Genomic DNA, 23890 nt, shown 5'->3' on the forward strand with positions numbered 1-23890 from the left:
GCAATATTAAGAAAGAGAAAAACAGACCAAAAAAGACAAATCCTGTAATACTTACTCACATAACACATCACTGGCTACGCTTCTTTTCTTTCCATAGGATTCAGAGAAAAATTTGCCTACCAAGTTGGCCTTAATTTGGCTTAATTTTAAAGAGACTGTCTCCACATACAAAATGTATTCAACTGACATGTATTCCAAGGTTTGCCTATAGAATTAAGCACATCTGACACACCAATAGATGAGTTATTCTATCCTCTCCAAAAGCTGCCACCATGGAGTTTCCAGGGATGTGACTATAAAAAGATATATAGTTATACTAATGGTGATAGAAACCCAAGTAACAGATCACAGCTCAAAATCTGTAAAGTATGTCTTGTTACCTTTTACTAGAAAAATGCATCTTAATTTAAACTTGCCTTCTGATATAAAAGGGTTTCCTTCCTAGCAAGAGCATAATGGTGTTTCTATTGTCCTCAGGTATTTTCCTGACAAGCGGTCACACCTGGAAGCAGCAGAGACGCATTGGTATGACATTTCTAAAGAGCCTGGCACTGGGTAAGAAAAGTCTGGAGCACCGAATACAGGAGGAGACCAGACACCTGGTGGAGGTCTTTGCAAGTCAGAAAGGTAAATTCTTTGAAAGATTGAAATGTAAAGCTATTCTCTCTATATAAGACAGACTTGTTATCACTCCCACAACCTAAGAGCACTTCTGTTCTTGAATGATATAAAGATGGTGCCTCATGATGGTGGGGACTGTTATGGGTTTCTTAATTGCCTAAGTGAACGAAGCACTTTAAGAGGAGTGCTCAGGTTTGAGTGTACAGATTGACATTTAACATTTTTTAAAATGAATACACTGAAACCAATTTTTATTTCTCGTTCGTATCACTGTCCTATTGATAACACGGGGAGTTGGAACAATCCCTATCTTTAAAGTTACCTAACACTTTCCATTACACAAAATTCTTGTGACTTTTTGTGGGCGGCTTCACAATTCCATTGCTTGCAGGAGACCTTTGAAATTCGGCCGGGAGCGGGCCCTCAGGCTAGAGACATGCCTTTCCCTTTTCCCATGAAATTTCATGCAGGCCTGGATGAAATATAAACCACTGAAAATCACCATCTCCCTTCCCTCACTTGTGTTGTTCAGTAACATTGTGGCAGAATGCCAAGAGAATAACAACTGAACATAAATATTCTAAAAAGTCAGGTTTACACCACCAAAGAAGCAGCACCCTATGCTACATGGGAATGCCTAACTAGTCCTGTCGCTCCAGAGGCAGCAGTCTCTGCCGCAATGCTGCAGGTTCAGGGTACAAACCCTGATGATGTATGGGAGGAGCAGGTGGGGCTGTTATTGGTGCACAAAATATAGCTGCTTTTTCCCTCTTTCCTTTAGAACCGCCCCCCGGGGAATTACACATAGAAAACCACATTAAAATCATAGTTCTTTAGGTTGCAAAGTCAAGCACTTGAAAGATAGGAAATGCCAGAATTAAGATTGCTGTTGGAACCTGAATTTTTCCCTCTCATGCAAATTCATTATGATTGCTTTTTACAGGTAATTAATGGCTAAGAGTCCCGTGGCACCTTAAAGACTAACAGATGTAATGGAGCGTAAGCTTTCGTGGGTGAATGCCCACTTCGTCAGACGCATGTAATGGAAATTTCCAGAGGCAGGTATAAATATGCAGGCAAGAATCAGTCTGGAGATAACGAGGTTAGTTCAGTCAGGGAGGGTGAGGCCCTCTTCTAGCAGTTGAGGTGTGAACACCAAGGGAGGAGAAACTGCTAGAAGAGGGCCTCACCCTCCCTGATTGAACTAACCTCATTATCTCCAGACTGATTCTTGCCTGCATATTTATACCTGCCTCTGGAAATTTCCATTTCATGCGTCTGACGAAGTGGGCATTCACCCACGAAAGCTTACGCTCCATTACATCTGTTAGGCTTTAAGGTGCCACGGGACTCTTTGTTGCTTTTTACAGATCCAGACTAACACGGCTACCCCTCTGATACTTTAATTACCTGATCATTCATACACATACACACACACACGCTCCCAGGACCTTTATTCAGTCTGGATGCACAAGACAGCGAAATTAACGTTGCCCAGGCAATCTTGAATTTAGCATTTGCTAACTTTTGAGCACTTCTCTTTGCCACCTAAACAACATTATTGTAATGCCATTTTGTAGAATTTAATATTAATTTAGATTGAAGCCAGGTGTATATGAAATGAATAACATACCTTACCTTTTAATGATAGCTTTGGAAATGTGAATACTTGGAAATATTCCATTAAGGCCCCAGTCCAACTCCCACTGTATCTTCCACCGCATGCATCCGATGAAGTGGGTTTTAGCCCACGAAAGCTTATGCTCAAATAAATTTGTTAGTCTCTAAAGTGCCACAAGTACTCCTGTTCTTTTTGCTGATACAGACTAACACAGCTACCACTCAGAAACCTGTAATCAATCAGTTTTTCCATCTCCTTTAATGGGAGCTGGATCAGGCTCTACGAGAGGAACGATGTAACAATCTTTTTCATTTTACAAGTGTACTTTTGACCCAGAGGAAAGCCTTGAGCTGAACCATGTTTGTCTTTATACTCTCTGAAAAAAATTAACTTAAGTTTTAAACTGCACCTGAGCTCCTGAAGTGATGGGTCATTTCAAAGTTTGGAAGAAACTAAAGCTTCGGCACTAGAAAGGAAAAATTAAAATTCCTGCCTAGAAACGTGAGGACCCATGCTCTTATTTCAATGCACGGCACAGAGGGGAGCAAAAATGCAGTAATTCCACACAAAACAGGCCACAGACCAAACGGGGAAACGTAGATGCAAGGTTTGTTTCCTCCAAACGTATTATATTCAGTAGTTCCATAGTTAAGGAGATTAAGGTATTATATTCATCGTTCCATAGTTAAGGAGAAGGACTAACAAAAATAAATTTCATGAATCTCTTCACAAATACCTTCAGTTCTTTTAGAAAAAGGAAGTCCTCTCCAGGTTCTAGTTCCTCTGTTTAATTTACATTAAATAGAATTCACTCCTTTGTAAAATGTCTCACTTATCTAAAAGTAGTTCAATCTCCTTTACATTGTACAACTGTTAGTACTATTGTGCAGATTCCTTCATGGTCCTTGTTAACACTCCTCACCACAGTCCATTCAGTGGTTCTAACTAACCCCTGCTGTATTTGCAGGGAAACCCTTCGACCCCCATACCCACATTGTCCATGCTGTCGCAAATGTGATTTGCGCTGTGGTTTTTGGCCATCGCTTCTCCAGTGAGGATGATTCCTTCAACCGGCTCATCAAAGCCATCTATTTTGTGATCTTCTTCCAGGCCACTATCTGGGGCAGGGTGAGCATTCCGTTATTCCGGTTCTTATCACTGTAGAGTTTATCTGGGCTTCACCAGGAAAACCAGAGCGGTTAATGGTTACTGAATTATAACATTCAAAAAACAGTTGGAGAACACTTCAGTCTCCCTGGCCACTCGATTACAGACCTGAAAGTCGCAATATTACAACAACAAAAACGTCAAAAACAGACTCCAACGAGAGATTGCTGAATTGGAATTAATTTGCAAATTGGACACCATTAAATTAGGTTTGAACAAAGACTGGGAGTGGATGGGCCATTACACAAAGTAAAACTATTTTCCCATGCTTATTTCCCCTGCCCCTCCCCCCCCCACACACACACAGTTCCTCATATCTTCTTGTCAATTGCTGGAAACGGGCCATATTCATTACCACTACAAACAGTTCTTTTTCTCTCCTACTGATAATAGCTCACCTTAACTGATCACTCTTGTTATAGTGTGTATGGTAACACCCATTGTTTCATGTTCTCTGTGTGTGTGTGTGTGTGTATATATCTTCCTACTGTATTTTCCACTGCATGCATCCGATGAAGTGGACTGCAGCCCACGAAAGCTTATGCTCAAATAAATGTGTTAGTTTCTAAGGTGCCATAAGTACTCCTGTTCTTTTTGCGGTTACTAAATGGTTACTGTATCTACATAGTACAGAGAGATGGACATCTACCACAGGACATAATTTCAAAAAGTATTATGCAGGATTTTTGCTTATGAAGCAATAAATACACACCTCATAGATCTCATGTCTTATTTGTAGGATACCATCAGTAAATCATGTGGCCCAAGACTTGAGTTATTAGTACAAATCATTACTTCTTTTGGCAGATTTCCAAATCATTTATTGTGTTTCAAAACCAAGAAATGTTTACATAAACGTGTGGGTCTTAAACCAGATTTCTAAATGCTAGCACTAAACCTAACAAACACTTGCTCTTGGAATGCTGATTTTGTTCTTGGAAACCGAGACATAAAAGTACAGTTAATAAAATCCAAAACTTAGAAGCTCTGTCATTTTGAGCAGATTTCTGATCAGTCTCACTCAAGATCTGATCTACAAATCCTAAATGTATGTTCTATACTGCAGTCTCTCTCTCAGAATTTATGTTTAAACTAATCTGCATGTATATTCTGTATGGATGGTGCTTTTTCTTCTCCTTTTAAGGCCAGAAGGGGCCATCAAATCATCTAGTCTGACCTCTTGTATGACACAGGCCATAGAATTTCATCACGACTAAAGCATATTTTTTAACCAGGGCTGTCGATTAATCGCAGTTAACTCACGAGATTAACTCAAAAAAATTAATCGTGATTAATCGCAGTTTTAATCACACTGTTAAACAATAGAATACCAATTGAAATTTATTAAATATTTTGGATGTTTTTTCTACATTTTCATATATATGGTATTCTGGGTTGTAATTGAAATCAAGGTGTATATTATTTTTTATTACAAATATTTGAACTCTAAAAATGATAAAAAATAGTATTTTTCAATTCACCTTATACAAGTACTGTAGTGTAATCTCTTTATCATGAAAGTGCAGTTTACAAATGCAGATTTTTTTTTGGTTACATAACTGCACTCAAAAAAACAAAACAATGTAACTTCAGAGCCTACAAGTCCACTCAGTCCTATTTCTTGTTCAGCCAATCGCTAAGACAAACAAGTTTGTTTACATTTACAGGCGATAATGCTGCCCTCTTCTTATTTACAAGGTCACCAGAAAGTGAGAACAGTGTTCGCATGGCACTTTTGTAGCTGGCATTGCAAGGTATTTACATGCCAGATATGCTAAACATTTGTATTCCCCTTCATGCTTCGGCCCCCATTCCAGAGGACATGCTTCCGTGCTGATGACGCTCATTAAAAAAATAATGTGTTAATTAAATTTGTGACTGAACTCTTTGGGGGAGAATGGTATGGCCCCTACTCTGTTTTACCCGCATTTGTCTGCCATATATTTCCTGATATAGCAGTCTTGGATGATGACCCAGCACATGTTGCTCATTTTAAGAACACTTTCACTGCAGATTTCAGAAAATGAAAAGAAGGTACCAATGTGAGATTTCTAAAGATCAGTACAGCACTCGACCCAAGGTTTAAGAATCTGAAGTGCCTTCCAAAATCCGAGAGGCACGAGGTGTGGAGCATGCTTTCAGAAGTCTTAAAAGAGCAACATTCCGATGCAGAAACTACAGAACCCGAACCACCAAAAAGAAAATCAAACATTCTCCTGGTGGCGTCTGATTCAGGGTATGTCTACACTACGAAATTAGGTCGAATTTATAGAAGTCAATTTTTTAGGAAGCGATTTTATACAGTCAATTGTGTGTGTCCTCACTAAACGCATTAAGTAGGAGTGTATCCACAGTACCGAAGCTAGCGTCCACTTTCAGAGCGTTGCATTGTGGGTAGCTATCTCACAGTTCCCACAGTCTCCACCGCCCACTGGAATTCTGGATTGAGCTCCTAATGCCTGATGGGGCAAAAACATTGTCGCGGGTGGTTTTGGGTACATGTCATCAGTTACCCCTCCCTCCATGAAATCAATGGCAGACAATCGTTTCACGCCTTTTTTCCGTGTGGGCGACATACTTTCAGCAGACGGTGCAGTAGGACTGCTAACTGTCGTCATCGAACGACTGCTTCCGCTGCCACTCTGCTCTCCTGCTCTGGCAGCAGACGGTGCAGTAGGTCTGCAAAACTGGTCTTCCAACCACCGCTTCCGCTGCCACTCTGCTCTCCTGCAGATGCCATATCACGGCAAGCATGGAACCCGCTCAGATCACCGCGGCAGTTATGAGGATTGTAAACACCTTGCGCATTATCCTGCAGTACGTGCAGAACCAGAACCTGCAAAAGCAGGTGAGGAGGCGACAGCAGCACAGTAACGAGAGTGAGGAGGACATGGACACAGACCTTCTCTCAAAGTACAGGCCCTGGCAATTTGGACATCCGAGTGGCAATGGGGCAGGCTCATGCCATGGAACGCCGATTCTGGGCAAGGGAAACAAGCACAGACTGGTGGAACCGCATAGTGTTGCAGGTCTGGGATGATTCCCAGTGGCTGCAAAACTTTCGCATGCGTATGGGCACTTTCATGGAACTTTGTGATTTGCTTTCCCCTGCCCTGAAGTGCAAGAATACCAAGATGAGAGCAGCTCTCACAATTCACAAGCGAGTGGCAATAGCCCTCTGGAAGCTTGCAATGCCAGACAGCTACCGGTCAGTCGGGAATCAATTTGGAGTGGGCAAATCTACGGTAGGGGCTGCTGTGATCCAAGTAGCCAATGCAATCACTGAGCTGCTGCTATCAAGGGTAGTGACTCTGGGAAATGTGCAGGTCATAGTGGATGGCTTTGCTGCAATGGGATTCCCTAACTATGGTGGGGCAATAGATGGAACGCGTATCCCTATCTTGGGACCGGACCAACTTGGCAGCCAGTACATAAACCGAAAGGGGTACTTTTCAATGGTGCTGCAAGCACTGGTGGATCACAAGGGACGTTTCACCAACATCAACTTGGGATGGCCGGGAAAGGTACATGACGCTCACATCTTCAGGAACTCTGGTCTGTCTGAACAGCTGCAGCAAGGGACTTACTTTCCAGACCAGAAAATAACTGTTGGGGATGTTGAAATGCCTATAGTTATCTTTGGGGACCCAGCCTACCCCTTAATGCCATGGCTTCATGAAGCCATGCACAGGCACCCTGGACAGTAGTCAGAAGCTCTTCAACTATAGGCTGAGCAAGTGCAGAATGGTGGTAGAATGTGCATTTGGACGTTTAAAAGCACGCTGGCGCAGTTTACTGACTCGCTTAGACCTCAGTGAAACCAATATTCCCATTGTTATTACTGCTTGCTGTGTGCTCCACAATATCTGAGAGAGTAAGGGGGAGACATTTATGGCAGGGTGGGAGGTTGAGGCAAATCACCTGGCCACTGATTACACACAGCCAGACACCGGGTGGTTAGAAGAGCACAGCAGGACGCGCTGTGCATCAGAGAAGCTTTGAAAACCAGTTTCATGACTGGCCAGGCTACGGTGTGAAAGTTCTGTTTGTTTCTACTTGATGAAAACCCGCCCCCTTGGTTCACTCTACTTCCCTGTAAGCCAACTGAGACCTCCCCACTTCAATCACCGCTTGCAGAGGCAAAGTCATTGTTGTTTCAAATTCATGCATTCTTTATTAATTTGTCACGCAAATAGGGGGATAACTGCCAAGGTAGCCCAGGAGCGGTGAAGGAGAAGGGAAGCACCGGGTGGGGTGGGGGAGGAGGGAAGGACAAGGCCACACTGCACTTCAAAACTTATTAAATGCCAGCCTTCTGTTGCTTGGGCAGTCCTCTGGGGTGGAGTGGTTGGGTACCCAGAGCCACTGCACCCACGTTCTTGGGCATCTGGGTGAGGAGACTATGGAACATGGGGAGGAGGGCGGTTGGTTACACAGGGGCTGCAGCAGCAGTCTGTGCTCCTGCTGCCTTTCCTGCAGCTCAACCATATGCCAGAGCATATCTGTTTGATCCTCCAGTAGCCTCAGCATTGCATCCTGCCTCCTCTCATCATGCTGCCGCCACCTCTCCTCTTGCTCCCGCCACCTCTCCTCTCACGCGTCCCTCCTGTCCTCGCGTTCATTTTGTGCTTTCCTGGACTCTAACATTGTCTGCCTCCCCGCATTTTGCTGAGCTCTTTCAGTGCGGGAGGACTGCAGGAGCTCAGAGAACATTTCATCGCGAGTGCGTTTTTTTCGCCTTCTTATCTGCACTAGCCTCTGGGATGGAGATGGTAGGGGGAGCGTTGAAACATTTGCAGCTGTGGGAGGAAAAAAAAAGGAAGAGTAGTATTTAAAAAGACATTTTTTAGAGAACAATGGGTAGACTCTTTCATGGTGAACCAAGCTGCTAACATTACATAGCACATGTGCTTTCGATACAAGGTCGCATTTTGCCTCTTATATTGAGGGCCTGCCGGATTGGTGTGAGAGATCACGCACGCTGGGCCAGGCAACAGAATTCGGCTTGCAGGCAGCATGATAAACCACAGTCTTTTGGCTTCTCTAACCTTCATAACATGTGGGAATGGTTTCAAACAGCAGCACCCTTATTTCCCATACCAAGCACCAGTCCTCAACACTGCCCACCCCGATGATCACGAGTACAAATACCAAATGGTGAGAGACAAATGGATTCTCCAAAGCAAAAATAAGAGGGAGATTGCTGTTCTTGTTTTGAATAAATTAAGTTTGCTTCCCCCATATTCTTCCTTTTTGTGACATTCTGAATTTCAGAGATTGATGATCTAACCATAACATGAACCATTCCCCCTCCCAAGCGGAATGCTGTGAAAGTTGAAGTAAAGACATTTTCCATTTTAACAAAAAAGAGTGTCGGCAAATCAGGTGACACCGTAAACAAGATGCGGGCAGCATTATATCTCCTGCAAATGTAAACAAACTTGTTTGTCTGAACGATTGGCTGAACAAGAAGTAGGACTCAGTGGACTTGCAGGCTCCAAAAATAAAACAATGTAAAATTTTAAATACAGTTTTTTTGTACATAATTCTACATTTGCGAGTTCAACTTTCATGATAAAGAGATTGCATTACAGTACTTGTATTAGGTGAATTGAAAAATACTATTTCTTTTGGGTTTTTTTACAGTGCAAATACTTGTAATCAAAAATAAATATAAAGTGAGTACTGTACACTTTGTATTCTGTGTTGTAAATGAAATCGATACATTTGAAAATGCAGAAAACATCCAAAATATTTAAATAAAAGGTATTCTATTATAGTTTAACAGTGTGATTAATCGCGCGATTAATTTGTTTAATCGTTTGACAGCCCTATTTTAAACATCTCTGAAGTTTATCTGTTTATTGGGTTATATTGCCTTTCTGGCATTCTAGTATTCACTGATAGTATTTGGGGGTACCCTGAAGCCTTCAAGTAGGGGGGCTTCAGAAGTTAAAACATAAATGTAAGTGAACTCTGCAGAAGTTGCTCTGTTTAGTCCTAGAGACCAAAATACTCTATCCACAGACAAAACACAGCATAAGCAATGTAAAAGAAAGCTTCCCACAAATGATTTCCTAACTGTGCAACTCATCTCTGTTTTGGAGGGAACCCATCTACTTCAGCCTCGATATCCACTGAGTCCTCAGTCTCTTTAGTGAGAAGGTTGAACAGGGTAACAATTGTCAGCATGGTTTTATAGTATAGCACTGCACCTGCTCCCTAGTAACTAGACTAGGAGTACTACCACCAGCTCATTACACATAAGTCACTGAGCAGATGTCCCCGCTCTGCAGCTTCTGGTCAACACGCTCCATGGCCTGGGCTCATGGTCTCGATGGGTCTGTCTACACTGCAATAAAACAGCCAAAGCTGGCCCGTCAGCAGAGTCAGGCTTGTGGGGCTCCGGCTGCGGGGCTATAATATTGCTGTATAGGTGTTTGGTCTGAAGCCCAGGCTCTAAGACCCTGCAATGGGGGAGGGACCCAGAGCCCAGGCTCCAGCTCGAGCCCCAATATCTGCACTCCAATTTTACAGCCCCGCAGTCTGAGCCCCGCGAGCCCTAATTAGCTGATAGCAACGAGCCAAGGGTGTTTTATTGCAGTGTAGACATAACTTAAAAAGCCGTCCAAAGCTCCAGGACAAAGACCGTGGGTCAGCGACTGTGCCCCTCTGGGGCAAAGGAACATTCAACCTCTAGGGGTGACCTGTGTCATGGAGTCCCCGGGCGATGCTCTGGAGCTGCTCCCTATGAAGCCAGTCAGGACTCTGGTGAAGTCTCTCTGTGAGCAGATTGTCTCCAGGGCAAGAAGCTCACATGGCTTCACCTTCCTGGGTCTGACTCTGGAGCATTCAGCATCCTCTGCCCCTCGGTGCGCTTCCCACAGCGAGTCCGCCCAGACGGAGTCCTGGGGAAGCCAGAGGGTCCTGCACCCCCATTTCGCAGTCAGTCGTGGCTCTTAGCCAGCCAGTAAAACAGAGGTTTATTAGATGACAGGAACATGGTCTAAAACAGAGCTTGTAGGTACAGAGAACAGGACCCCTCAGCCGGGTCCATTTTGGGGGACAGTGAGTCAGACAACCAAGTCTGCCCCTCACTCCGCATCCCCAGCCAGCCCCAAACTGCCTCACCCTCCAGCCCCTCCTCCTCTGGACTTTGTCCCTTTCCCGGACCAGGAGGTCACCTGATTCCTTTGTTCTCCAATACCTTTAGCCATCACCTTGCAGAGGGGAAGGGCCCAGGCCATTAGTTGCCAGGAGACAGAGTGTTGGCCATTTATGTACACTGGCCCTTTGCTCTGCAACAATTACACCCCTTTATCCCACCACCTAGAGACTTAAGAAATGCATAAGGGAAACTGAGGCACCCCTACAGTATTCAGAGAAAACATTAAGAACAGTCCCACTTGGTCACAACCTGAGACTGTGGATTGAATTCCACCAGGCACTAAGGACCATGACAGACCTAACTACTTTCCGCACCTAATGCTAGGTGCATTTCTTCAACCTGGCCTTCTCTTACCTAAACACAGAGCAACAAGTATATTTACATATATTAAAAAAAACCACCCTTCTGAAACAAGACACTCCAATGTACACGCTTCTCCCTCTGGGGAGAGAATGAGAGAACAAACTGCACGATAGGCGTGCAGACACATTGTTTAATGAGCACTGGAGAGCACTCAGATTCTACCATGAATAAGCACAGTATAAAAATGTATATAGAACAGAATATTAGTTTATTCCAGATCAGAACTGACCACTTAAAGCAGAAGTTACAGGTTTCATATTCCTACTAGAAATGTAAACCCTCCAGTCTCTTCACGCTTTTATTTAAGTTTTCATGACACTTTAAACTCCCTCCGGTTCACTTGCTTATATCAAAGAACTCACATCATCGCCCCTATGTTTTACCCATAGATGTATGATGCTTTCCCATGGCTTATGTATCATCTCCCAGGACCTCACCAGAAAGTGTTTGTGTACAATGATTTTATGCACAATTTAGTTAAGAACGAGGGCCGAGGTCATGAGGAGAGATGGAAAGAAGATGATCCACAGGATCTCATTGACTTCTACCTGGCTCAGATAGCAAAAGTAAGTGCCCGTACTCTGTATAACACTAGCTTCTCCTTAGCCTCATTGTCCACTGCAAAGAGACTTAGTTGAAGGATTGCTAAAATAATATTATAGATTAATATTTCAAATCTTCCTGTAATTTGGGACTTCAGAAGTGTTTTTGTTTTTTTCCCCCCATTTGTTGGGCATTTCATGAGACGTTTTCATCAAGCAACATTGTAACAGGGTTGGCTGCCTCCCACGTGCCCCCTTTTGGCTAGGGGTGGTGCTGCAGTACCCAGTCTCAGTTTCCTCTCTTGGTTCCTCAATAAACTCAAAAGAGGCTTCCACAAGTCCAATAACAGCACTTCTTTGGGCTGATTTTAACAACATAAAGTTCCAAAACAAACACAAGAGCTTTTCCACTCAGCCTTAAGCTGGGCAGAGCCCCTTTTCGCTGTGGTATTGTTTCTTCCTCTGTTCTCTAAGCCACTGGAGAAGACACAAGGCCTGGCCCCCTTCTTGGTCTCTCCCCTAAAGGAAAACAAGAACTTCCAGATGGGTCTTTCTACCTAGCCCCAAATCCCTTCCCCTGGAACCACTACAGGAGAGAAATACTCTCCCTGAAGCTTCACACTGTAGCCCCCATCCATTTGGCCATCCACAAGCCCCTGTTTTTCTACCCCCACAGAGATTCGATTTAGTCACACACTTGCCTGTCACATGGCTTGATTCAGTCTCTCCACCAGGGGAAGCAAATTAGCCGTGTCACAGATGGGCTAAGACCTACGTCTCTTTAGAAGGGCCAGCCAACCTGTGAAAAATATGTTAATTACTACATAGTCAACAGTACTGCTGTAGAACCTTCTGCTTTCAAATCTTGTGACTGTCATCTTCAGACCAAAGATGACCCCACGTCCACCTTTAATGAAGAGAACATGGTTCAGACTGTGGTTGATCTTTTGCTGGGAGGGACAGAAACCACAACTATCACCCTGTGCTGGGCACTCCTCTATATGCTGCAATACCCAGATATCCAAGGTGGGTGAATGCGCATAAAAGGGACACACATAGAATCTTAGAATATCAGGGTTGGAAAAGACCTCAGAAGGTCATCTAGTCCAACCCCCTTCTCAAAGCAGGACCAATCCCCAGACAGATTTTTGCCCCAGATCCCTAAATGGCCCCCTCAAGGATTGAGCTCACCACCCTGGGTTTAGCAGGCCAATGCTCAAACCACTGAGCTATCCCTCACCAGTTAAAGTTTGCACATCGTTACTAAACAAATATTAGCCCAGTTTAACAGTGTGCTGTAAAATAAAGTGACCTGCCAGCAATAAACATCAGTGCTCAGCTGTTAATATCTAACAACAGCTCAGAAAGGAGAATTTAATCTATGAAATATCATGAAAGGAAATAGAAATGTGCTGTCACCACCAGCTGCCTGAAATGCAACACCAGGAGGTGCTTATATAGGCTATGGTCTCCCCCTTCATACTAAGACAATAGCAAGGGGAGATAGCAGGCTAAAGGGGCAATTTCACAAGTAAAACAAGTATATTTTCTCTTACTAATACTTTCTCATTGCCAAAGTAGAAACAGTGAACAGAACCTAAAAATTTACCTAATCTGACATGTATTTATAACTTTCCTGTCAAAAGATATGGTGAATATAATGGGAATATGTCAATGTCCCTCATTTCATCTAGATGGGAATACGCAGGCACTTCTATAAAAGATTAATTTGAAAGAGAAGTACCATTTGAGAAATTACCTTGAGCTCTGGGGACACACTCCCTCTCTCTAAGGATCAACTTCAAACCAATGCAGGGATCAAACCACACTCCAAAGCATCTCATGGCAACATATTTTATAAAACCCTGGATTGTATATGTCCAGTCAAGCAACACATAGCAAGTTAACACAGCTTTGTAAAGAGATGGGCTTATTGAAAAGAAAATCAGAAAAAGGGATGAAAAATATTCATCTGTTATAAATAAAACCAAGTATTTCTTTGCAGAGAAAGTCCAGAAGGAACTAGACACTGTCCTGGAACCTTCCCAACTAATCTACTATGAGGACCGGAAGAAACTGCCTTACACAAATGCTGTGATTCATGAGATCTTGCGCTACAGCAACATTACTGCTGTCGGGGCCCCTCGACAGTGCGTGAAGGATACAACAGTGCTGGGGTTTCCCATTGAAAAGGTACAATGGTATTCTCCATGTTACTAACCCCTGCTTCTTTTGCATCATTACTACTAAGGGCATGTCTACACTACAGACGTACGTCAACCTACGTTAGGTCAACTTACAGCCACTTTTACAGCCTACACTACAGATTTACAGCCGTAATTACTGCGGTGGCTGATGTCCACATTACCCTCCTTTTGGTGGCGTGCGTCCTCACTAGAAGCACTTCCACTGACTGAAGAGGGGCAGTATAGGGGGGCTGAGAGCCAGGGCTCTCAGCTCCCTGCAGCTCCTCACTGGGAGCCCAGCCGCCCCCGACCCTGGGCTCTCGGCTTCCCGCTGGTTGTGGAGGCCAGTCACCCAGGCTTCTTGCCTCCCCGCTCACAGCTGGGAGCAGGGGGCAGCTGCCTGGGTTCCCTGAGCAGGAAGCCTCTGGGCAGCAGCCCAGCTGGGAGCGGGGGGCAGCCGGGCTCTAGCTGTCCAGATTTCTTGTCAATTTCACCGCTCCAGCATGGAGCTGTAAAATTAACAAGACAGCCAACAGCCACTGTGGCTACTCAGACACTGTGTCGTCCTAACTACACCAACATAAGCCCTATGCCTCTCACGGAGGTGGAGTTATTATGTCAGTGTAGTAGGGCACTTACATCAGTGAGACAAAGCTGTGGCGTGTAACTGACATAATTAGGTCAATGTAAAGTGCCTTACATCCACCCAATTGTGTAGCGTAGACCAGCCCTAAGTATTCATGTTGCACTCATGCCTAGCAATCCTAATCAAGGATTGGGGCCCCACTGTGGTAAGAACTTCAGAAAAATAGCGAAGACGACAGTCCCTGCCCCAAAACATTTTCAGTCTATACATGACACAGGACACAACAGGTGGACAGAACAGGCAAATAGGGTGGAAGTAGGTTGGGAGTAGAAAAATGAACATAGATTTGCAGTAGTCTGGGCCTGTAGGCATCATGGCATAGAGTAGATTTTAAGGGTGGGGGGAAAGATACAGTGGTTGATTGAGCTTTTTTCCCCACACATATGAGAGGATCATGGGAGAAAGCATAGAGGTGTTTGAGGGAGATGATGTTTAGGGCTGCCGTCACTGGCAAAGCGAAGGCAGGAGCCAACAGTTCAATATGCCAGTAGATCTTACAGAGAGCCCCCCCTAACTGGTGAAGGGCCAGAAAAGCAAAGACAAGGAGCTAGTGTCTGATGTGGTAGGGTAGACAGACCCAGCAAAGAAATGGAAAGAGACGGTTGATGTGGTTAGAGTGACAATCCTAGTAGCAGAATTTTGAATACACTTGAGAGGGACAATGTAGCTGGCATCAAAGCCAGAGAGGAAGAGATTATAGGGCTCATGGCATAAAATGATGAGATTCGATGACCGTCTGGACACAGACAAGGCCAAATCTTTGAAATATTATATTGGTGGCAGCAGCAAGACTTGGCTGCAGTCTAGATTTGTGGGTTTGGAGAGAAGGCCAAGTTGATAACATCCAAATTATGGTTTTGCAGTGACTGGGAGGGTGGTGGTGTTATCCACAGCAATGGAGTAAATGGAGAAGGGAGAAGGCCAAAACTCAGTTGAATTGAAAGTTCCAGCTGGACATCCATGAAGAAATGTCAGAAAAGCTGCCTCAGATGTAGGACTGGATGGAGAGGAACTCAAAGCAGTAGTTACAGAAGGCATATTCTATAAGTGTGGAGGTGGAGGGGAGAGGGACAGGGAGACTGTAATAGCAGAGGTAAGTGGGGTCAAGGTTAGATTTTTTTCATGATAGGGAAGAGAAAATCATGCATTTATTGAGAGGAGTGGTTAAGAGAGAGCAAGGAAGAGGGTGAATGGGATGAAGAGATATGGAGGTAGGGTGGGATCGGGCTGCTGGGGCAGTTAGACGGATTAAAGGAGGGCAGATTAGAAACCTCTATGTCAGTAACAGAGGAAAAGGAGAGAGTGTGATAAAAGGAAAGAGAGGGCAGGAAGAGGGGAGGTCACATAAGATCTTGTCAATTTGCAAGAGAACATTTGAGTACAGTACTATCAGATGTGACCCTGGTGAACCAAGCTGATAAACAGAGACATGAGGCTAGACAATCTCTGAACCACACAGCTGCTGTAAAAGGGTATAGCTCTGTTGATGTCAATGAAGCCACCCTGATTTACACATGCTGAGAACCTCCTCCTGTTTTCTCTGCTTAGCTAACAAAGACTAATTCACAAATAGAAGACAATTAAGTTTTGCTTTTTTTACAGGGCACAATTGTATTGCCAAACTTACACTCTGCTGTATACGACTCTGAACACTGGGAGACCCCATGGAAGTTTAACCCGAGTCACTTTCTCGATTCAGATGGCAACTTTGTAAACAATGAAGCATTCTTACCTTTCTCAGCAGGTATGTCATTGGCATCTAAATCTGTCTGGTTTGTATATCTCACTGCGAGAGCTAAGGAAATTATAGGTTACTAAAGTTAAAAAAAAATGGATGATGAATGACTCGGGCAAAATTATCTTACTAATAAACAGCAGGGATTCAGGTCAGGGGTTCTAATGTACACCTCTACCCCGATATAACGCGACCCAATAGAACACGAATTCGGATATAACGCGGTAAAGCAGTGTTCTGGGGGGGGTGGAGCTGCGCACTCCGACAGATCAAAGCAAGTTCAATATAACGCGATTTCACCTAGAACGCGGTAAGATTTTTTGGCTCCCGAGGACAGCGTTATATCGGGGTAGAGGTGTAATAGACACAAAAAAGTTATGCATCTGTCTAGCATTTCACAACTACACATAATCACACTGAAGATGCATACAGGCGTCCCCCGGGTTACGCAAACCCGACTTACGCAAATCCGCACTTACGGAAAAAGTTCCATAAGCTAGAAATAGGTTTTTGGGGCGCATAATGGTTGGGTACACGTTTCCGACTTACGCAAAATTTGAGTTATGCAAGGCGATCCGGAACGGAACGCTTGCATAAGTCGGGGAGCGTCTGTACAAACAAGGGAGAAACCTGTCTATCTGAGGTAGACCCATTTCCATAGCAACTCAACACCTCACAATCTTTAATGCATTTATCCTCACACAACCACTGTGAGGTAGGGAAGTGCTGTTATCCCCATTTTACAGATGGCAAACTGAGTGACAGAGACACTACATGGCATGCAGGAAGTCTGTTGTGGGGAAGGAAATTGAACCTGGGTTTTCCAAGGCCTACGGAAATACCACAGTCGCTGGACAATCTTTCCTCTCTAGTAGCTAGAGAAAACTAGTATCTAAGATCTTCAGTGGAACATCGCTAGGTAGGTCTTCAGTTAGAATCAGACTCTTCAACAGCAATATTACACACTACACGGCATGAGAAACAAGTATGTAACCTTTAATTAGACAAAGAAACAGACAAAAAGTACTAAGGAATTAGCCCTGCAAGTATGCACATCAGATTGATCGGGAATCATGTTGGAAACAAAAGCAGTACAGAGCAGCAAACAGGTCACAATAACTGGAGATTTAATTGTAAAAATAAATAAAAATACTGACAGAACAACCAGTCACCCAGACAGAATGTTAATTGGGCAGCAGCAAAGAACATAACATAAGAACATAAGAAAGGCCGTATCAGGTCAGACCAAAGGTCCATCTAGCCCAGTATCCTGTCTACCGACAGTGGCCAATGCCAGGTGCCCCAGAGGGAGTGAACCTAACAGGCAATGATCAAGTGATCTCTCTCCTGCCATCCATCTCCATCCTCTGACAGACAGAGGCGAGGGACACCATTCCTTACCCGTCCTGGCTAATAGCCATTAATAGACTTAGCCACCATGAATTTATCCAGTTCTCTTTTAAACTCTGTTATAGTCCTAGCCTTCACAACCTTCTCAGGTAAGGAGTTCCACAAGTTGACTGTGCGCTGCGTGAAGAAGAACTTCCTTTTATTTGTTTTAAACCTGCTGCCTATTAATTTCATTCGATGACCCCTAGTTCTTGTATTATGGGAGTAAGTAAATAACTTTTCCTTATCCACTTTCTCCACATCACTCATGATTTTATATACCTCTATCATATCCCCCCTTAGTCTCCTCTTTTCCAAGCTGAAGAGTCCTAGCCTCTTTAATCTCTCCTCATACGGGACCCGTTCCAAACCCTTAATCATTTTAGTTGCCCTTTTCTGAACCTTTTCTAGTGCCAGTATATCTTTTTTGAGATGAGGAGACCACATCTGTACGCAGTATTCGAGATGAGGGCGTACCATTGATTTATATAAGGGCAATAATATATTCTCAGTCTTATTCTCTATCCCCTTTTTAATGATTCCTAACATCCTGTTTGCTTTTTTGACCGCCTCTGCACACTGCGTGGACATTTTCAGAGAACTATCCACGATGACTCCAAGATCTTTTCCCTGACTTGTTGTAGCTAAATTAGCCCCCATCATATTGTATGTATAGTTGGGGTTATTTTTTCCAATGTGCATTACTTTACATTTATCCACATTAAATTTCATTTGGCATTTTGTTGCCCAATCACTTAGTTTTGTGAGATCTTTTTGAAGTTCTTCACAGTCTGCTTTGGACTTAACTATCTTTAGCAGTTTAGTATCATCTGCAAACTTTGCCACCTCACCTCACCTCACCCTTTCTCCAGATCATTTATGAGTAAGTTGAATAGGATCGGTCCGAGGACTGACCCTTGGGGAACACCACTAGTTACCCCTCTCCATTCTGAGAATTTACCATTTATTCCTAACCTTTGTTCCCTCTCTTTTAACCAGTTCTCAATCCATGAAAGGACCTTCCCTTTTATCCCATGGCAGCTTAATTTACATAAGAGCCTTTGGTGAGGGACCTTGTCAAAGGCTTTCTGGAAATCTAAGTACACTATGTCCACTGGATCCCCCTTGTCCACATGTTTGTTGACCCCTTCAAAGAATTCTAATAGATTAGTAAGACATGATTTCCCTTTACAGAAACCATGTTGACTATTGCTCAACAGTTTATGTTTTTCTATGTGTCGGACAATTTTATTCTTAACTATTGTTTCGACTAATTTGCCTGGTACAGACGTTAGACTTACCGGTCTGTAATTGCCGGGATCACCTCTAGAGCCCTTTTTAAATATTGGCATTACATTAGCTAACTTCCAGTCATTGGGTACAGAAGCCGATTTAAAGGATAGGTTACAAACCTTAGTTAACAGTTCCGCAACTTCACATTTGAGTTCTTTCAGAACTCTTGGGTGAATGCCATTTGGTCTCGGTGACTTGTTAATGTTAAGTTTATCAATTAATTCCAAAACCTCCTCTCGTGACATTTCAATCCGTGACAGTTCCTCAGATTTGTCACCTACAAAAGCCAGCTCAGGTTTGGGAATCTCCCTAACATCCTCAGCCGTGAAGACTGAAGCAAAGAATCCATTTAGTTTCTCCGCAATGACTTTATCGTCTTTAAGCACTCCTTTTGTATCTCGATCATCAAGGGGCCCCACTGGTTGTTTAGCAGGCTTCCTGCTTCTGATGTACTTAAACATTTTGTTATTACCTTTGGAGTTTTTGGCTAGCTGTTCTTCAAACTCCTCTTTGGCTTTTCTTATTACATTCTTGCACTTAATTTGGCAGCGTTTATGCTCCTTTCTATTTGTCTCACTAGGATTTGACTTCCACTTTTTAAAGGAAGTCTTTTTATCTCTCACTGTTTCTTTTACATGGTTGTTAAGCCACGGTGGCTCTCTTTTAGTTCTTTTACTGTGTTTCTTAATTTGGGGGTATACATTGAAGTTGGGCCTCTATTATGGTGTCTTTAAAAAGCGCCCATGCAGCTTGCAGGGATTTCACTTTAGTCACTGGACCTTTTAACTTCTGTTTAACTAACCCTCATTTTTGCATAGTTCCCCCTTTTGAAATTAAATGCCACAGTGTTGGGCTGTTGAGATGGTCTTCCCACCACAGGGATGTTGAACGCTATTGTATTATGGTCACTATTTCCAAGCGGTCCTGCTATAGTTACCTCTTGGACCAGCTCCTGCGCTCCACTCAGGACTAAATCTAGAGTTGCCTCTCCCCTTGTGGGTTCCCGTACCAGCTGCTCCATGAAGCAGTCATTTAAAGTATCGAGAAATTTTATCACTGCATTTCGTCCTGAAGTGAAATGCTCCCAGTCAATATGGGGATAATTGAAATCCCCCACTATTATTGAGTTCTTAATTTTGATAGCCTTTCTAATTTCCCTTAGCATTTCATCATCACTATCACCATCCTGGTCAGGTGGTCGATAATAGATCCCTAATGTTATATTCTTATTAGAGCATGAAATTTCTATCCATAACATGTGGATTTGCTTAAGATTTTTACTTCATTTGATTGTACATTTTCTTTCACATATAGTGCCACTCCCCCCCCCGGCACGACCTGTTCTGTCCTTCCGATATATTTTGTACCCAGGAGGGATTGTGTCCCATTGATTGCTCTCAGTCCACCAGGTTTCTGTGATGCCTATTATATCAATATCCTCCTTTATCACAAGGCACTCTAGTTCACCCATCTTATTATTTAGACTTCTAGCATTTGTGTACAAGCACTTTAAAAACTTGTAACTGTTTATTTGTCTGCCCTTTTCTGATGTATCAGATTCTTTTTTATGTGAATGTTTATCATCTGATCTGGCCCCTACTTTATCCTCTTCCATCCTCTGCTCCTGACTATAACCTGGAGATTTTCTATCATTAGACTCTCCCCTAAGAGAAGTCTCTGTCCGAGCCACATGCTCCTCTGCAGCAGTTGGCTTTCCCCCATCTCCTAGTTTAAAAACTGCTCTACAACCTTTTTAATATTTAGTGCCAGCAGTCTGGTTCCACTTTGGTTTAGGTGGAGCCCATCCTTCCTGTATAGGCTCCCCCCATTCCAGAAGTTTCCCCAGTTCCTAATGAATGTAAACCCCTCCTCGCTACACCATCGTCTCATCCACGCATTGAGACTCTGAAGCTCTACCTGCCTACTTGGCCCTGCGCGTGGAACTGGGAGCATTTCTGAGAATGCCACCATAGAGGTCCTGGATTTCAGTCTCTTCCCTAGCAGCCTAAATTTGGCCTCCAGGACCCCTCTCCTACCCTTCCCTATGTCATTGGTACCTACATGTACCACGACCACTGGCTCCTCCCCAGCACTACACATAAGTCTGTCTAGATGCCTCGAGAGATCTGCAACCTTCGCACCAGGCAGGCAAGTCACCATACGGTTCTCCCGGTCATCACAAACCCAGCTATCTACGTTTCTAATGATCGAATCTCCCAATACTAATACCTGCCTTTTCCTAGCAACTGGAGTTCCCTCCCTCGGAGAGGTAACCTCAGTGCGAGAGGCAACCCCAGCACCGTATGGAAGGAGGGTCCCAACTATGGGAAGGTTTCCCTCTGCTCCCGTTGACTGCTCTGCTTCCCTGGGCCTTTCATCCTCCTCAACAGCGCAGGGGCTGTCTGACCAGAGGTGGGACAATTCTACAGTGTCCCGGAAAGCCTCATCAACATATCTCTCTGCCTCCCTTAGCTCCTCCAGTTCCGCCACCCTTGCCTCAGAGTCCGTACATGGTCTCTGAGGGCCAGGAGCTCCTTGCACCGAATGCACACATACGCCACCCGCCCACGGGGCAGGTAATCATACATGCTACACTCAGTGCAATAAACTGGATAGCCCCCACTCTGCAGCTGGGCTTCTGCCTGCATTTTCTCCTAGTTAATGAAGGGGTTGTTTAAAGCAAGAAGTTTTGAATGTAGTTTGGGCTATAGGTTTTACGGGGAATAAAGGGTTAAGATAGAACCGGCAAGTAAAAAAATGATTGCGGGTTCAGCGTAGGTGACAGATTAACTATGAATTTATCATGTCATGCTGTGGCAATAAAGGCAAATACTATCCTGGGAAATACATACAGTAGTCACATTAAACAAACTGCAGATTTGGCAATCATGTATGCAAACAGGCACTCAAACAACTGCAGAAAGACAATCGAGGCAACCATTTAAAAATTGGGCATGGCAAGTTTTCTTTTTTGGTTTACACAGATTACATTATAGAAAAACAGAAGTGGGTATCTCGAGGTACATTCTGAAAGCACATCGCCAGGATAAAACATTGACAGTAACTGGAGTTGTATGGTTATCTTCCTATGCACATCTTCAAAACGTTACCCCATGATTTTTTTCCAAAGTGACTCAGAACTTAACTCCTAAACTGAAGTGTTTTGTAATTGGCACAGAACAGGGGACAGAAAGGGCAAGAGATAGAGGGTGCAACTTCATCACTGTAAATATACCATAGTGACAGAGGCTATGCCTATACTTAGAGCTGGGGATGCAATTTCCATCTTAGGCCAACATATCAGCACTAGCTCTGAGCGAGCTAGCACACTGCAAATAGAGTGTAGATGAGGCAGCACAAGTGATGGGTGGAGCTAGCTGCTCCGAGTATGCAAGCATCTGAGATGCTAGCTACATACATGGGGCAGCTAGCCCTTCTTGCTGGTCCCACTGGGGCAGCCATGCTTTATTTTTAGTGAGCTAGCATGGGCATGTCTCTGCGACCTGCCTGTGAATTACATCCCCGGCTCGAAGCATAGACATACCCTGGGCCAGATCTATATCTAGCATCTCTCAGCTAAAGAAAAATACATAGATTATGTCCCCCTGAGGCAACTTCTCACCTTAGAGTCCAAGAGATTCAGTAGAATTTTGTTTGGAAATTCACTTTTCTCTGACTCACTCTGTGCAATCACTTGTAGGAGTAATTCCCTTCTCTTGTTCCTTCTGTAGGGCATCGGGTGTGTTTGGGGGAACAGATGGCAAGAACTGAGCTCTTCATCTTCTTTGTCAACCTGCTGCGAGCGTTCACGTTCCAGCTTCCAGAGGGAGTGAAGGAGGTCAATCCGGACTATATTTTAGGGGCTGTATTGCAGCCACAGCCATATAAGCTTCAAGTGGTTCCACGCTAGTCTGAAATGAACCATAAAGTGGAGGTGATTCTGTCAGGGATTTTTTTTTTCTTCTAATATCCATCTTGTACTTTATCTTATTAGTCTTATTTGATAATTCAGTATTGTGACAGTGGATGGAGATATTTTAATTTAGGAACTTATTAAATTTTAACTTTTAAAAAATAAATGCATTTGCCAAAAATCAAGAGATCTTCAGTGTACCCAAGTGCAAGGTAACACCTATTGGAAAGAATTATCTAAACTATTTCTACCCAGTAGAGATACTGATGAACTAGCTGTAGTACTTTAGAAAAGATCTGTGCATTATCATGCAGCGCTCACTACAGATGCCTGCTCAATGTGCTAATAAGATGTTAGACTGTATTACAAATGAGTCAAAAACAGCAGAAAATGAAATGGCATTATATGAATTGGTGATTCAGTCCCACCACTGCTTCACAATTGTCCAGCTACAATAAATATGTGTTATTTTAACTGAACTTCAGTGCGTACCATTCACTCGTCTGTCTTCACAAAACCTCTCTTCTCTCTTTCAAAGTCCACTTAACATGTTTTTATCCAAAGGCTACCAATGTACTTTGGGTCCCCTTTCCTTTTACTCTCTTTGGGAGGACTATTCGAGTAGTAAAGTTAAGTATACGCACGACTGCAGTATTAGGGCCTCTCACAATCACCGTTCTTTTGAACACCTCTTTGGATTTGGCAATGTGATATGTCACTAGAGTGTAATGGATATTTTTTTGTACGCCGCCTTCTCCTGGTTTCCTCATTAAATGTTTACTGTCTCTTTACAAGTTGCTTATGCATCTGTTTTATTATATCAATCATGGCATCTTTAGGAATCAACTATTTTTTTCTTAAGAATCCCTCATTTCCTCTTCCAACTCCATCTTCTTTTGAGAAGTTAGTGGAACAACATTCTACTACTGGTTACTTTAAGTAACAGCACTGGACTGTTGAGAACTGAAGAAATTAGATCAAATTACCATCATTTCTTAGGGCCACCCCTAGATATAGCACCATTCTATGAAAATTAAGGGTTTGGTGCACTTGGTACTATCTTTTATTGTGTCACCATCCCACTAATCTCCACAAAAATATATAGTCCTCTATTGATTCCACGTCTGAAAAGGTTCTGTTTCCAACTCAGGTCCATGCAGCCTAGTTTTTTCGATTTCTGAAGTTCAATAGGAAAACGTGTAAAAGTCAACGTCAGAGGAGAATCTAGCTCTGCTTTTCAGCTCCC

General features: G+C 43.5%; 1 protein-coding gene across 2 annotated transcripts in view; it reads left to right on the forward strand.

The window, feature by feature from the left end:
* Positions 1 to 23120, forward strand: part of LOC101930781 (cytochrome P450 2J5-like) — a 58918-nt gene extending 35798 nt beyond the window's left edge. The window contains exons 4-10 of one of the 2 annotated variants that reach the window (XM_065557613.1): positions 478 to 627; positions 3210 to 3370; positions 11330 to 11506; positions 12367 to 12508; positions 13488 to 13675; positions 15917 to 16058; positions 22463 to 22787. In XM_065557613.1, the coding sequence (XP_065413685.1) occupies positions 478 to 627; positions 3210 to 3370; positions 11330 to 11506; positions 12367 to 12508; positions 13488 to 13675; positions 15917 to 16058; positions 22463 to 22641 (1139 nt within the window). In that variant the 3' untranslated portion in view covers positions 22642 to 22787. Of the gene's footprint in view, positions 1 to 477; positions 628 to 3209; positions 3371 to 11329; positions 11507 to 12366; positions 12509 to 13487; positions 13676 to 15916; positions 16059 to 22462 lie in introns of both variants that reach the window. The other variant, XM_008173161.4, reaches the window with a different exon arrangement.
* The last annotated feature ends 770 nt before the right edge of the window (positions 23121 to 23890 follow it).

This window comes from Chrysemys picta, chromosome 9, assembly GCF_011386835.1.
Source record: "Chrysemys picta bellii isolate R12L10 chromosome 9, ASM1138683v2, whole genome shotgun sequence".
Classification (NCBI taxonomy): Eukaryota; Metazoa; Chordata; order Testudines; family Emydidae; genus Chrysemys; species Chrysemys picta.